This window comes from Dunckerocampus dactyliophorus, chromosome 7 (genome assembly GCF_027744805.1).
Source record: "Dunckerocampus dactyliophorus isolate RoL2022-P2 chromosome 7, RoL_Ddac_1.1, whole genome shotgun sequence".
NCBI lineage: Eukaryota > Metazoa > Chordata > Actinopteri > Syngnathiformes > Syngnathidae > Dunckerocampus > Dunckerocampus dactyliophorus.
The window spans coordinates 23,641,190-23,655,761 of record NC_072825.1 but is presented as its reverse complement, the minus strand read 5'-3'; the positions used below and the strand labels follow the sequence as shown (position 1 = coordinate 23,655,761).

The 14,572-nt window shown below is 41.5% G+C and overlaps 1 protein-coding gene across 3 annotated transcripts in view; it reads left to right on the top strand.

Moving 5' to 3' along the window:
- Nucleotides 1-4,906, top strand: part of nkd2b (NKD inhibitor of WNT signaling pathway 2b) — a 48,125-nt gene extending 43,219 nt beyond the window's left edge. For all 3 annotated transcript variants that reach the window (XM_054782372.1, XM_054782371.1, XM_054782370.1), the window contains 4 exons: nucleotides 829-970; nucleotides 2,031-2,088; nucleotides 2,176-2,300; nucleotides 3,880-4,906. In XM_054782372.1, coding sequence (XP_054638347.1) covers nucleotides 829-970; nucleotides 2,031-2,088; nucleotides 2,176-2,300; nucleotides 3,880-4,490 — 936 coding nt within the window. In that variant the 3' untranslated portion in view covers nucleotides 4,491-4,906. The remainder of the gene's footprint in view (nucleotides 1-828; nucleotides 971-2,030; nucleotides 2,089-2,175; nucleotides 2,301-3,879) is intronic.
- Nucleotides 4,907-14,572: the final 9,666 nt, after the last annotated feature.

The following is a 14,572-nucleotide window of genomic DNA, read 5'->3' as shown; positions in this document are numbered from 1 at the left end:
AGACCTTTTAGAAGTGCTTTTAGTAAGCCCTGCTGGAAACATGCGTCTGTAGCTTTGTGTGTCTGCAGCTTAACTTTAACCACTTTTTACTGGATGTGTCACAAAACGCTCAGTTCACGAGACAAGACGATACACTAGATTGATTCTACAAGAACGAGACGAGATTTTAACTTTACTTTTCAGACAAGTTCAATGAAAAAAATCTAAAAAGTATATGACAATATATTGCAATCTACTACATTACACTCTTCTGCACACTGTGTGTATTCTACCGGCCCCGCCTCCACCCACCGAGACAAAGAGACTGTATGACTGACAAAAGGGCTCACTCCATTTATGCTGTTGTTCTATGGAACAAACACACCAAGGTGCTGAAAGGTTCATTAAGGAGTGGGACAAGAGGACACAAATGTTAGCAACGCTAGCGTAGCTATGTGAGCTAAAGTGCTGACATTACACTCACATTTTGACGCCAACATATTGCTAGGTTAGCCCTGAAGAAAAACAAAATGATCAAACTTCAAGCTTACAGCTCCCACATATGCTGCTGCCTGCTGGATAGGTGGTAGAGGTCCAGGCTTTGTTTTAAGATGTGTAGTGAAGCCTACTTAAGAAAAAAAAAATCCTGGAAATTCAAAAACAACTGTATGAGTGTGTTTTTTCTCAATAGTGGAGCAAACGAGGGAGAAAGAGATGCATTTTTCTCACATTGGTGGTCATAAATAGGCTCTGTGGACACATTTTACTGCTAAAGCAGCATGAAAAAGTTTATTTTGCATAATGTTTTGCTATAGCTGTCATTTTGACAAATTTGGACTCTCATTGCAGGATATGTCCAGCCTGATGCACACCATCTATGACGTAGTGGATGCCTCTGTCAATCATTCCTGCAATAACAAAAGCAAGACGCTACGTGTCAAGCTGACTGTCACACCGGAGCCTCGATGCCATAAGAGAGAAGCAGGCACAGGTAAGTTAATTATATCTAGTAATGTCACAAGAAAGCACTGCCATGTCAATCAGTACGTGTATGTATGGCGCATTAATGTTACACAGGCTGTCCTGTATGTCAATTAAGTGACACACATGATCGTGAGGATGGATGATAGGCTGGTGTCGATTTTTTTTGATTTTTTTTTTTTTAATGCCATGCAATCGGCCCACATTACGTTCAACAACAACAAGAAAGAACTTTCCCAATGCTAATGGTGAGTTATTATGTCTTATTATTGCTCACCATGTCTACTATAGGCCTACTATAGGGCCGCACGGTGGTCTAGTGGTTAGCATGTTGGCCAACACAGTAACACTCTGGAGATCGGGAAGGCCTGGGTTCGATTCTCCCTTGGGCATTTCTGTGTGGAGTTTGCATGTTCTCCCCGTGCGTGGGTTTTCTCCGTGTACTCCGGTTTCCTCCCACATTCCAAAAAAATGCATGTTAGGTTAACTGGTGACTCTAAATTGTCCATAGGTGTGAATGGTTGTTTGTCTATATGTTGTCTAGGGTGTACCCCTCCTATCGCCCGAAGTCAGCTGGGATAGGCTCCGCAACCCTAAAGAGGAGAAGCGGTATAGAAAATGGATGGATGTCTACTATATTAAGTAATACGAGTATAAAGGTGACTATAGAGGTGTTATTTCATGTCTACAGGGCTCCAATAATGATAATAACCGTTTTTATAAAGTCATAAACAGGTTTTCTATGCGCTAACTACAAAAATATTCCATTTATCAATATTGAATCCTACTTTGCAGAAAATTGCACTCGGGGCAGGAACCAATTAACCACAATAAACGAGGGACAACTGTAAACAGAAAAAAATACAGGACAAACATTTTAGGCAAACAAAAAAAAATTTATCAACAGACGAGAACGGAATAATATCGATATCCAACGCTGATGCCACCTTTGGAATCGACACTGTCGATGTTTGCATTGATCCGCCCACCACGAGTATCAAGATAATTCAGATGCTCCTCGGTTCACTCCTTGTTCACATCGTCTGCTCTGTTTTGCTTTCCTTTTTCAGATCGCTGTCACCAAGAAGAAGGTCGTTCAGCTGACAAGCGCATTTCCGCCTACATCAGGTCAGTCCTTTGATCATCTGCACATGGCACCAACACATTTAGGATATCACAGACACTCTCATTCACCTTCCTTTCTATTTCACACAGCAAGGGACAAAACAATGAAGCACCAACCACTGAGGGCCAGCATTACTGTGTGGATGAGAACACCGAGAGGAGGAATCACTACCTGGACTTAGCTGGTATAGAGAACTATACCTCCAGATTCGAGGGTAAGCTAATTCTTTTCATTCAGCACGCACACCACTCAGGAGAGCACAAACCACCACCAAGGGCACTGCACTCCACTCCAGTCCAGTAGGTGGCAGTATTAGTGAGTGCTAACTGCTCACTGCCACACGTAGCCCTAATGCAAGTGGACTGTGACGGTGTAAAGGGAAAATAAATTCCTTGATACACACCTTATACACACCAGCTCCCCGGAGAGAGGAGTTATGATGCTAATTTTAGGATCATTAAGAAGACTCATCAAACAAATGGAGAGCAGCTCAGAAATGTGACTCTGGATTTATTCTAATATAAGAATATAATAATAATATTAATATAAGTCTTTTGTTATTATTTCACTGACGTTGTAACATGATTTTTAAGCGTTAAGAAACGCCATCATGTGTTCGGATCAACACAGTAAACCGTATCTTTTGCTTAAATAACCGAACAATCAGCAAATAAACAATTTTTGGTCGTAATCAGATTTCACTAATTTTGAAATAGTTAAAAAAAAAAACATAATTTGTTCACACAAGATGCTTATATACCTTTATATCTTCCCTCTTTTATTGCGGTTAATTGGTTCCAGAAGCGACCGCTATAAGCGCAAAGTAGGATTCTACATTAATAAAAGTAATATTTTTGTAGTTAGAGCATATAAAACCTATTTATGACTTTGTAAATATGGTTTTTACCATTATTAAAGCCCTGTAGATATGAAATAACACCCCTATAGTCACCTTTACACTCCTATTATTCTTTGTTTACCCCAAATTGCATAACAATGCGCAGGCTACGGTATCACTGCAGGGACACAAGAGATGGCTTCTTCTCAAAGCATATAGCAAGCTACCGAACTAACTATCCATCCATTTTCTATGCCACTTCCCCTCGCTATGCTGGAGCCTATCCAGCATGCTGGAGACTTCAGGCGAGAGGCGGGGTACATCCAGGACTGGTTGCCAGCCAATGGCAGGGCACATATAGACAAACAACCATTCACACTCACATTCATACCTATGGACAATTTAGAGTCACCAATTAACCTAACATGCATGTTTTTGGAATGTGGGAGGAAATCGGAGTACCCGGAGAAAACCCAGGCACACACAGGGAGAACATGCAAACACCACACAGAAATGCCCAACGGAGATTCAAATCCAGGTCTTCCCGATCTCCTGACTGTGACTGTGGGGCCAACATGCTAACCACTAGACCACCGTACGGCCCACAAACTAACTAGTTAGCCTCCAATTTATTTATTCTAAACTTTTGAAAGAGTTTGAAACAAAGCGAAGTACAAAGTAAGAAGCCAAAAACTTACCACTTCCGCACGGAGTGGGATAACTTTTTTTCATGGCCATGGCTGACTTCATGCAGTGTGAATGTAATGTAATGTATGGTAATGTCTCATCAATGTACTGTAACACTGCTGACGCCTAGGGAGCAGAATACTAGAGCACCGCGATGTAGCGAGGGACGACTGTATACCATGAATGCTTGATTGTAAGCATTCACACAAGGACGCATTGTTTTTAAGCAGCAATGAAAAACCATCTTCCTCCTCAACTTGTCTTTCAGGAACAACAAGCCCTGCGTTCCCTCCCCAGGAAAGCCATAATCGAAGCTCCCAGAGCCAGAGTCGCTCTCGCTCCCACGAGCCAGAAGCCCAGATTATTCACCAGCGGCGCTCTCAGATCATCAGCGATGGTTACAACCCTGCAGAGCTTCGAGGCAAAGGAGCACAGTTCCTGAAGTCACCCAAGGGCACCAACAAAGGAGGGAATAGCGGCGGCAAATCCACTAAATGCCACGGCTACCATCCTCCTCCGCAAAGCATTCTGCACGGCGGGGGCGCCGCTACTCATGGGGGCCAAGATGTGTACCACTTACCACACCAAGGCCACCACCAGAACCCTCTACAGTACAGTCACAGCAAACGTATGAGGGCCAAAGCTAGAGAGGCCTTCTCTCCAAGCAAAACACCTCTCACCCCTCAGCCTCACCCCCAGCAGCAGCAGCAGCAGCAGCTGCCCACCCTGCCCTCTGTGCTGCCAGGCCTGGAGAGAGAGCAGATGTCCGGCCCCCCTGGGAGCCCGGGCTTTGTGGTTCCTGTGGTCCAACGCCATGAGCACCACCACCACCATGAACACCATCATCACCACCACTACCACCATTACCACCAGACATGACCGCCTCCACTCACGTCAAGTGTACAGGACCAAGCACCACTCCCAGTCCAGGATTTTTTGGACTTTCACAAGCTATCCAGATACTGTACGACATATCCTGACATTTATGGAGGAGTTTTATATTGTGACACTCAGCCATCGTGGACCTGAAGTTTTCTCTGAAGCTATTGTGTCAACATCAATGATGTGTCTCATCATTTTATTTTATTTTATTTTATTTTTTCAGTAAAGTCTTTGCTGGGACTGCTGAGCCCACTTTCACAAATGGGGACCACGCAACAGAAAGCCAAAACACGGAAAAACGTAACACCTTTTTCCCTCCTGATGCTGTTGATGGTCCCTGAAAGCTATTTGTCACATGGATCTCAGGTGTAAAGGTGCTGCTTTATCACAGAAGCCTCTTTGTCTGTGGACTGGGGGGGGTTAGATTTGAAATATTGGGGGTAGGGATAGAGGGAGGGTTATGAAATCACCACTGCCGGTTTTTATGCAAAAATATCCTGCTATATGTATAAATATATATATAAATATAAACACATTTTACTGTATAATTCTAATACTGTATATGTCATCATGAATATAATTATGCATATATGTATGTTGTCTTTTATATATTATAATAAACATTATAGAGTTCATGTTTTTGCCATGTGTTTACTGGCACCTCCTATGGATTCTGTAAAAATGCTTAGGAAGACATGCTAGCGTACTGTAGAGCCCTGTGTTCCGTGCCAAAAATGGCGAAAGAAATGGATGGAGACACCCATAACTAGAGAAGCACTCGGAGAGCGCAGACCTCCGCCAAGCGCCATAGTTCCCCCCCAAATTGGGATTCACACCGAAATAATCATCCTACATTTTTGGGATCAGTATTTGATATTTTGTAGATGCTGTTGGAAACGTGTCTTGTATTTTTTCCCAAGTGCTCTGACCAGTTGTTGTGGAGTTATATGCACAAGTGCCAAAAATGGTCCTATCTCGCAACGTTGAAGAGACCTTTCAAAAATTCCTGGATCTAGATGGTGATCCAAATCCCCCTCAACATTTAATCAGTTCCTCCACATCCCATTTCCGAAAATTCCTGAAAATTTCATCCAAATGCATTCATAACTTTTCAAGTTATTTTGAACACAAAAAAACAAACAGACTCAACAAAAAACAGAAACACCGCACTGCGCTTTGCGCTGCGTTTGGCAAAGCTAAAAAGGCCAAATAATATCAAATTTGATACTTGATAAATGTCCAAATGTTTTACACCAAGGGCGGTATGCTGAAAATCAAAGTATGCAAGGGCCACTTGGATATTTTATATTTTGTAAACCAACTGATGTAGATATGCTAAGAAGTTATACACAACATATATTTTTTTTAAAAACAGCCTGCATCTGCGCTTTGTGATATGGGTGAAAACCTGTGTTACTATGAACTTTTTCTCCTTAAATTACACTTTTATTGCTTGTTTTTCCATTTCTTCTGTTGTTTTTTTGCAAAAATATTTAAACATTTACATTGACTTTATTCTCATAATATTGTAAGGTTTTCTTTCCCAAAGTCATTTTCAAAAATTTGCAACTTCATTCTTTGTTCTGATTTCCATCCATCCATTTTCTATGCCGGTTCTCCTCACTAGGGTCGCGGGTATGCTGGAGCCTATCCCAGCTGACCCTGGACTGGTCGCCAGCCAATCGCAGGGCACACATAGACAAACAACCATTCACACTCACATTCATACCTATGGACAATTTAGAGTCTCCAATTAAAATAACATGCATGTTTTTGGAATGTGGGAGGAAACCGGAGTGCTCGGAGAAAACCCACGCACGCACGGGGAGAACATGCAAACTCCACACAGAAATGCACAAGGGAGAGTCGAACTGTTATAATTATATCCTCTAGGTTTTATAATCATAAGACAAATAGTCAATAACCATAAGTGCTATTTATAACCATCAGCGTTTACTTAAAAATTATAATAAGCTATGTTAAATGCAATATCACTATTTTTAGCCACAACGGTAACTTGAAATGAAAGAAAGCATGCTTTGAAGAAGTTTATTTGGATATATATAGACTTACAGTACATAAAAGGACAGTTTGATCTCTTTAGCTAGCTAGTTAGCTACAAGCTACAGGTGATTCAAATGATGAATTAACTTGTACATTTAAACCCACACCTACTAGGTTTTGCTGTAAATGAAAAGCTTAATTTATCAAATTTAAATTAAGTGCTTCATTTAAAGTAAGATGGCTTAATGGTAAACTGGTTTAATTACAGTACATGTAGTAAGTAATGTACTGAAATTAATTTTCTAAAAGTGGACATCATTTTCAAGTTAATCCACTAACCACTAGGTGGCAGCAAAGATGCATACAAAAAGTGCACTTGTTCATTCACGTGTTTAGGTTTTTTTTTCAAATGCTGAGACAGTACTGCAGTAATTTCACCCTTTGTAAGTATCAACAATAAACTACATTCAGTATCGCTACTAATTTGTATATGTACTGTAAACATGCAAACATGTTTTTCGTCTAAGCCACGCTAAACTGCTAGCATACTGGTCATAGGTGTGCAAACATCGACCTGACAGACTATAATTCAGAATTTCAAAAAGCCTTCAGTAGGTGAATGCACCGTCTTCTGAGTCTTTTGGATTTGACAATTCCATCACTGTGATATGCAAACTCAGCACGTTGGGGTTCTAACCATCAATTGAGATTGGCAGCTTTTCCAGTGCACTTATAATAATGACTACTTTTTGATATAATGCTCTCTAAAAATGGAAGTTGTGTAACTTTCTTTTGTTAATTGGCGTCAGAAAAGAGGGGGGGGGGGCAGCATTCCCTGCTCCAGTCGTGAGGGATTTAGGGAAGGACTGAGCCCCGGCTGGGACAAACAATGGCAGCTATGAAAAGCGAGGGGAGGGTCCATCTAATGCAAATATCCACTTTGTGCACCTCCGGAGGACCTGCAGCTCTAAACTCTGACACCAGCTTCTCTTGCAAGTGCGCACTGCAGTTTATGCACTTTTTACTCATGCTGCTTTTTTGGGGGGGGAGGGGTAACAATTTATGTTTGTCAACTAGCATGGAGCCCTCCCATGGAGGCGCAACAAGTGTCTACTGGGAGTGACTGGATGCAGCATCACTGAAATACACCTGCTCAAAGAGGAAGGAGGAAGGTAGGAATCATCACATCATCATTACACGTTTCCTTAGATGCACATTTTACAGCAATGCTTGCAACTTGTACAGCTTTTACACTTTTATTATACACAACCTTTGTTTTTACCCCCCTCCCTCCATGTGCAGCTTATTTAGTGCAGCTTAGCCTGTCTCAGGAAAACGTGATTATCCTGCGAGCATTCAAGACATGCATGAGAAAGGCTTTGCAACATAATAGATCAGTGGGAGCCTGTCTGCTTGTATGGGACTGGGACAAATGGAGGGGAATCTCACTTGAATGTTGATGCTGCCGGGTGTCCATGTGAGGGGACAATAACGGGGAAATATTACGCTCCTACTTGTGTGATTTTGGCACTGTTGCTTCCATGCTACTCAGTGAATTTGGGTCCCACTTTGCAACACCCCTGCCATGCACAAAAAAAGCAATCAAGTATTGCTACTGTAAAATCCCAGCACAGACCCCGCTCCCCCCCCACCTCCCGTATACAACCAGCCCACCCTCCCCAACTCAAACTTCAAAGTGGGCTCAACATGGGGCCTTTATGTGAACAATTGCTCCATTCTACCCTGCACCCCGCAATCCTGACCACCACCCCCGTCAGGTCCCCCTATTCCAATTTCCACTTGATTAAGCCCCGAGCTGAGCGGCCCCGCTTGAATCTGGAGGGAAAATGGTTGACTAATTCTGACTCTCAAGTGCAACACAAAAGCGGAAAGAGTGCTTGCTCTGCTCTAATTTGGGCCAGGTTCAATAAGTTGGCAATAGTTTGCCCTGATGGGGTGAAGTGGGGTTGCCTTCAGTTGTGGACTTGATTATTCTATTAGTGTCCCATCTGTTTACTGTATCTAAGTCGTAAGGTCAAACACAATCCATTTGGGGATGGAGGCTGACCTTGCAGGCCTTCCTACCTTCTTAAAATATCGTCTCAGACAGCATGAGCTTTGGGAAGTTGAGTTCCATACATGCACAACTCTATTACGGCAGCATGATGCTGATCAATATTTTTCAGAATATAGCGGAAATGCTCAAATTACAGCCAGGCAATTTATTTACTATTTATTAGGGCTGTCAAAAATAGCGCTTTAACGGCGGGAACTCATTTATTTCATTAATTACGTTAAAATGATGAGTGTAATAAACGCAAGTGCATCATGGCAAGCCACACCTCTGCTATGGCGGCAGACGGAGGCACGGTGTAACTTCCTCACAGTAACACATAGTCTGGCGCTCTTTTAGAACTTTGTTCTGACTTGAGCACATCAACAGCAGTGCGATTCCGACACCATATATTTATCTCCAACTCACAAACACCTCTTTAGTCCGTTCAGCCCTCCTAATTGTCACTAGCGGTGCATTCAAGGACACCACCAACATCACACATGTGGTCTAAAGAAAAGCAATAAGTGGATATTCTTATCACTCACTAACGTAAGTCTTACTGCAGACGTAGCATTTGCTGCATTTATTGTAAGCATGCTCGAAAATGCCAGAAAATACATGTACAATCCATCTATTTTCTATGCCGCTTATCCTGGAGTTATGCTGGAGCCTATCCCAGCTGACAGGCGGTGTACACCCTGGACTGGTTGCCAGCCAATGGCAGGGCACATATAGACAAACAACCATTCACACTCACATTCATACCTATGGACAATTTAGAGTCTCCAATTAACCTAACATGCATGTTTTTGGAATGTGGGAGGAAACCGGAGTACCCGGAGTGCACGGAGAAAACCCACGCACGCACAGGAAGAACATGAAAACTCCACACAGAAATGCCCAACGGAGATTCAAACCCAGGTCTTCCCGATCTCCACACTGTGACTGTGCGGCCAACATGCTAACCACTAGACCACTGTGCGGCCCCTATATGTACAATCAAAACATGTAAATTCAGCTTAAATGACGTGATGTCTCTGAACGCAACCCCACATTGCTCATAATAACATGCTTAAAGGAGACCTATTATACTCATTTTCGGGCCGTTGTATTGAGTTCTGGGCTCCTATAGAGAAGCTACACACAATAAGCGCTTTCTAGATCTTCCAGAGTCTGTGCCTCTTCCTGCAGTGTTTCCTTGGGTTTCCTGCTCAAGGAAACCCAAACGGTTTGTGTAATTTACTCCACCGCCAGCCCTCCTCCAGGTACACCTCCCGCCGGGCCCACTCCGCTGTGATTGGTCACACTCCCAAGCACTCCCGAGGACTTGCGGACAGCTGCCGAACCCCACTTTCTTTCTTTGCCGGTACAGGAGTTGATAGTAAACGGCGATTTATCTTTTTAAAATGTCCGCTTTTAACATACCGCCATGTTTTTTGTCCGATTACTTACACCAAAAAAAACAAAGTTACAACACTGGTACTGTTACTTGCAGCTTGCATCTGACTTCAGCATCAGTTTGGCGGATAGTCCATCTTCGTATTGGCACATGTTTAATAATAATGCTGTTTTTTTTAGCTTTAATAATGATTTGCAGTGCATGAGAAAATGGTCTCTTTTACTCTACGGTCATCACAGAACCAATGTTGTAATAGCAGTAAGCAAACATGGAGCCTGCATTAATAACGCTGGTGTAACAGTATGGCAAGTGTAGGATGCATGAGTTTCACATCAACAGCTCAGTAGCGCAGCCGATGTTTTAAAGTGCATGCAGGGGTAGAAAAAGCTGCTGGATTCTGACCACTCATGATACTTAAAATGCAAATCTTTGGACATTAATAAGAAATACACCGCTGTTAATATCAATGCGTTTTGACCTGCCGCTAATTACAGACCCTGCGGGTTATTTGCTTTTGTAGACCACACACACGGCGACTATAGGAATGTAACAAAGGCATTAATTGGAGTGTTTAGGTTATCCCGATTCTCCTCTTTGCCATCATTATTAGCTTTGGTAGCTTCACCAAGAAAAAAAAGAAGCCACACTTGTGGAGTCAGTCCATTAGATGCTTAAAGATGTTGTCCTGCGACCTTCATGTGTATATGCCATGTTTTTCAGATGTAAACATTGTTGAATAAGAGGGTAGTCTACCTACAACAACCTTACAGGTGAAAACATACCATACATTTAGCCCCTTTTGCAGGTCCAATACATTGACCGCTAATGATAATGCATTGACAAATAGGTTCGCCATGTTAGGCACCTTTAAGTGACCCATTCAGATGTGTATTATCAAGCATGCCTCCTCATTCATGTGCAAAAGGAAAGTTTGTTCAAAGGTGTGAATGCCATCAAACGATTCAGCTCTTTGTCCTGCCTTCTTGTGGTCTTGCTATATTCTATGAGAAATGCAGATGTTGAAGGATAATGGTGTTATTTGTAAGCAACTCGCGCCGTAGCCACATTGTGTGCGGGGTGTTGGGGTTGCTAGGCAGTGAGAGCCGCTGGATGAAGGCTGCTGAGATGACTCTTTTCCCCCCTTCAGGCTTCTCACTCTCCATCTTTTTTTTCTTTTTCTGTCTGGCAACCCCCCACCTCTCCTCTCAGCACCTCTTCTGCATACTAAAAGGCAGATCCCAAAATGAAAATGTCACTTTGGTTACACATTATTATTATTTTTAGTAGTCGTAGTAGTAGTAGTAGTAGTAGTAGTAGTAGTAGTAGTGGTGGTGGTGGCGGTGGTGTTCTTCATCTTATTGCATTACAATAATAATTTGGTTGTATATATTTATGTATGCAGTTTTCTATAGTATATTGTTTTAGACACATTCTGTTATTTGCCCATTTTTATTTGTTAGTGAGCAGAATTATGCAGTTTGTGGAAGGCCTCATTCAATTTGTCTTACTTTTTTTTCCATTTTCCTGTATTTTTAAGTGAATATGTAATGACATCAACCTTCCAGTTGGCTATGTTTTAGTACAGGTGTGATTTCAACATTAGTTAACATTAGTTAAGCAACAAGGTCACCAGTTCAGTTGCGTTTACTGTAGAAGTTTGTGTTACCCACCAGAGGGGGGCGGTGTACCCTGTTCCACTTCAACACAACAACCGCTGCCCTCATCAGTTTCTCAACTTATCTCAACTATTTTTAAAATGTTTGTGTGATGCCCCCACAAGCCTTGAGCTTTGTTCTGGATGCTGCATCAATTAAACTCAGCAGCCGATTCATTTCACAGATTTATCTCGTTGGCATCACTTAAACAGGAAGGAGTCATTATTGTGACAACAGATGTGGCACAAGTTTAGTTTAAACAAAAAGAGGCCCTCGCAATTGCGGTCATGCACTGAAAGATTAAAGCGTCAGATGTGGTATTTGCTTGTTAGATGTGTTTACACTGGCGGCCAAAAAGAACTTCCTGTTTATAACTATCTACAGTATTTTATTAATCTTGCCAGTTTGCATTTTACAGCAATATGACAACAGGCTGGATGTCTGTCTTTCGCATGGCTAAATGTTATTATCTTTTTAAATCACACATGGCAATAGGGATGGGTACCAAATTCTGTACTTTTATAGGCACCGACTGAATTTGGTCTGTACTATAGAGCACCGATTCACGTAACATTAAAAGGTACACCCACAAGGAGACAAATTAAAGCTACAGAAGCTGAAATAAGTCATTTTTTAAGAATATGCAAACCCATAAAACCTACCTGTTTAATAAATGTCAGAATGTTCTGGAAGAAAACACTTACAATACATGATATACAGTATATACATACAGTATGTAGTATAGTAAGCCTGGAATATCCATATACAACAATTTGGATGTCATTGGCATGGAATCCAGCAATTAAAAATAATTCACAACGTAGCAGACAGTTTTAAATAGAGACCTTAAATAGAGACTGCAATCTACCACAATGGCACTTTTTTTCTATGCCCCTGATGAGCACCACGACCACAACCACATTACCGAAAGAGCTGTAGGAACTTACATTATCCGTTAGACCGGCGGCTTCTGCAAGTAGAGCTGCACAGCTACAGTAATAGCATGTAGCTTCATCTTCTTCGACACGCACAGCGATTCAATGGCCACAATCGGCCCCTACTATTCTTAGTGGGGTTTTTTTTTAAGTACATAAGAAACCAAGATTAACAGTAAATGTAATTGACAGCAAATAAGTTTGCTTCACTTTCATTTGTAGGTTGTATTACTTCTATTTATAAACTATTATATCTTTATATGGTTTTACTCCAACCTCTTTTGCCCATTTATTTTAAACTTATTTGCCCCCCATGGACCTCTGTCACACAATTTTTCCAGAGGGGGAAGAAAGGGAATAGAAGTACTTAAAGCTGCGTTTTAATTGTAAATAAGGGTTTTCATGTTGAAGAAATTTGTGAAACAACTGCAATACAAACAGTTGGCTGTTGTTTTGATATGTTTGTTAAAGTTTAAAGAGTACATCGAGAGATAAATGTCTTGAGCTGAAAACAAAACTTAAAATTTAAATTGTAAATTAACTTATTACCACATAAACACACACAAAAGTACAGAAAATTGGTATTGTTAAGTACCGGTACTGATTCCCAAGTGCCATATCGGTACCGTATCGGTTCAAATGTGAAAGGTATCTATCCCTACATGGCAATGTGCATTCGTATTGAGGAGCTCCTCAATGACAAATTTCCTTTCAGTGATGGGCCCTATGCCCATGAGAGCGGTATAATTAGAGCAATGGAAACAGGAAACACCTCGCCCTCCCTATCATTCTCCCCCCGCATCCCTCTTTCCTCAGCCCCCTGTTCTCACAGGTTGAATTTTTCTCCGTCTTTGTATTAGCATAGTTTGTAATATATATATACAGTAGATGTAGCTCATTAGGTAACCCATCAGACATTTAGATGCAGTATGCTTCATCAGGTGAGATCAACTTTCATGTAGTTTAAGTATACTATACGTTAATATGGTAGTAATTTTGTACACTGTGTAGTGTGCATGTGTCTACAAGCATTCTAAACTATTCTGCTGCCTCTGAGCTCTGTGGAAAAACCCCAAACGTCCCAAGTATGACGTTTCATTATTTCCTTTTTTCTCGCAAAAGCCACATCTCACGCACCACTGTCAGAAAGCAGACAATTATTACATGTTTATGTCTTCACGCTTCACTGATAATGTTTTTTGTCGAGCGTTGAGATTTCACACTTTGTTCAGCGATCCTTGAACGCACCATAGTTCCTGTGAGTCGCGAAAGTGACACATATCTATAATGTCGACACCGTAACTCCGAGCCCTTCTGTTCTTCAATCATTTGACATTATCATTCATTCGTGGTGAGCACATTGTATAGTTTTATGAGTGTTTAATAAGTATGTTAGGCATATTGAAGGGAAAAGAGGGTTCTGGAGCTGAATCTAATCTAATCTATTACAACAGTCACACTTATTGCAAATGTTGATCCAAAATCAGAAGAGAACTTCAACGTCAAGCTAGCAGGAGGGAGAAATAGAGAGCTGTGTGTCAAAAACAGATATTTTCATGCGCGTTCTCATTAACTCGCGGATTTTCGCGGGGACCTACTGTTCACCAGCGGTGTACAAAGTGCAGCCCGTTCTTTATTGGCCCATGGCACGTTGTAGAAATCAAATTAAACAAAAAAAAAACCCCGCAAAAATGGGAAAAATACAGCAAAAAGGCACATGGAAAGACAAAAGGCTGAAATGTTGCTACTAATATCTACTTATAATACAAAGATTTGTTTTAAATATATGAAACTTTTTTAGACTTTTTACAAAAAATATAACCTATGCATCCTTTGACTTTTCAGTATGCTGCCCTCAGTGGAAAAAGTTTGGCCACCCCTGCTTTACACTGCACATACGGTACTGTAGCTTGCCAGTGATCCATGTGTTTAACGTGGTAGCTTGGTCCAGTGTGTGGGATGTGGCCGTGAGAGTCTCTAATTTCTGCTCCTTCCTTCCAAAATTAAAGACTCAGTGTAGACCAGGTGTA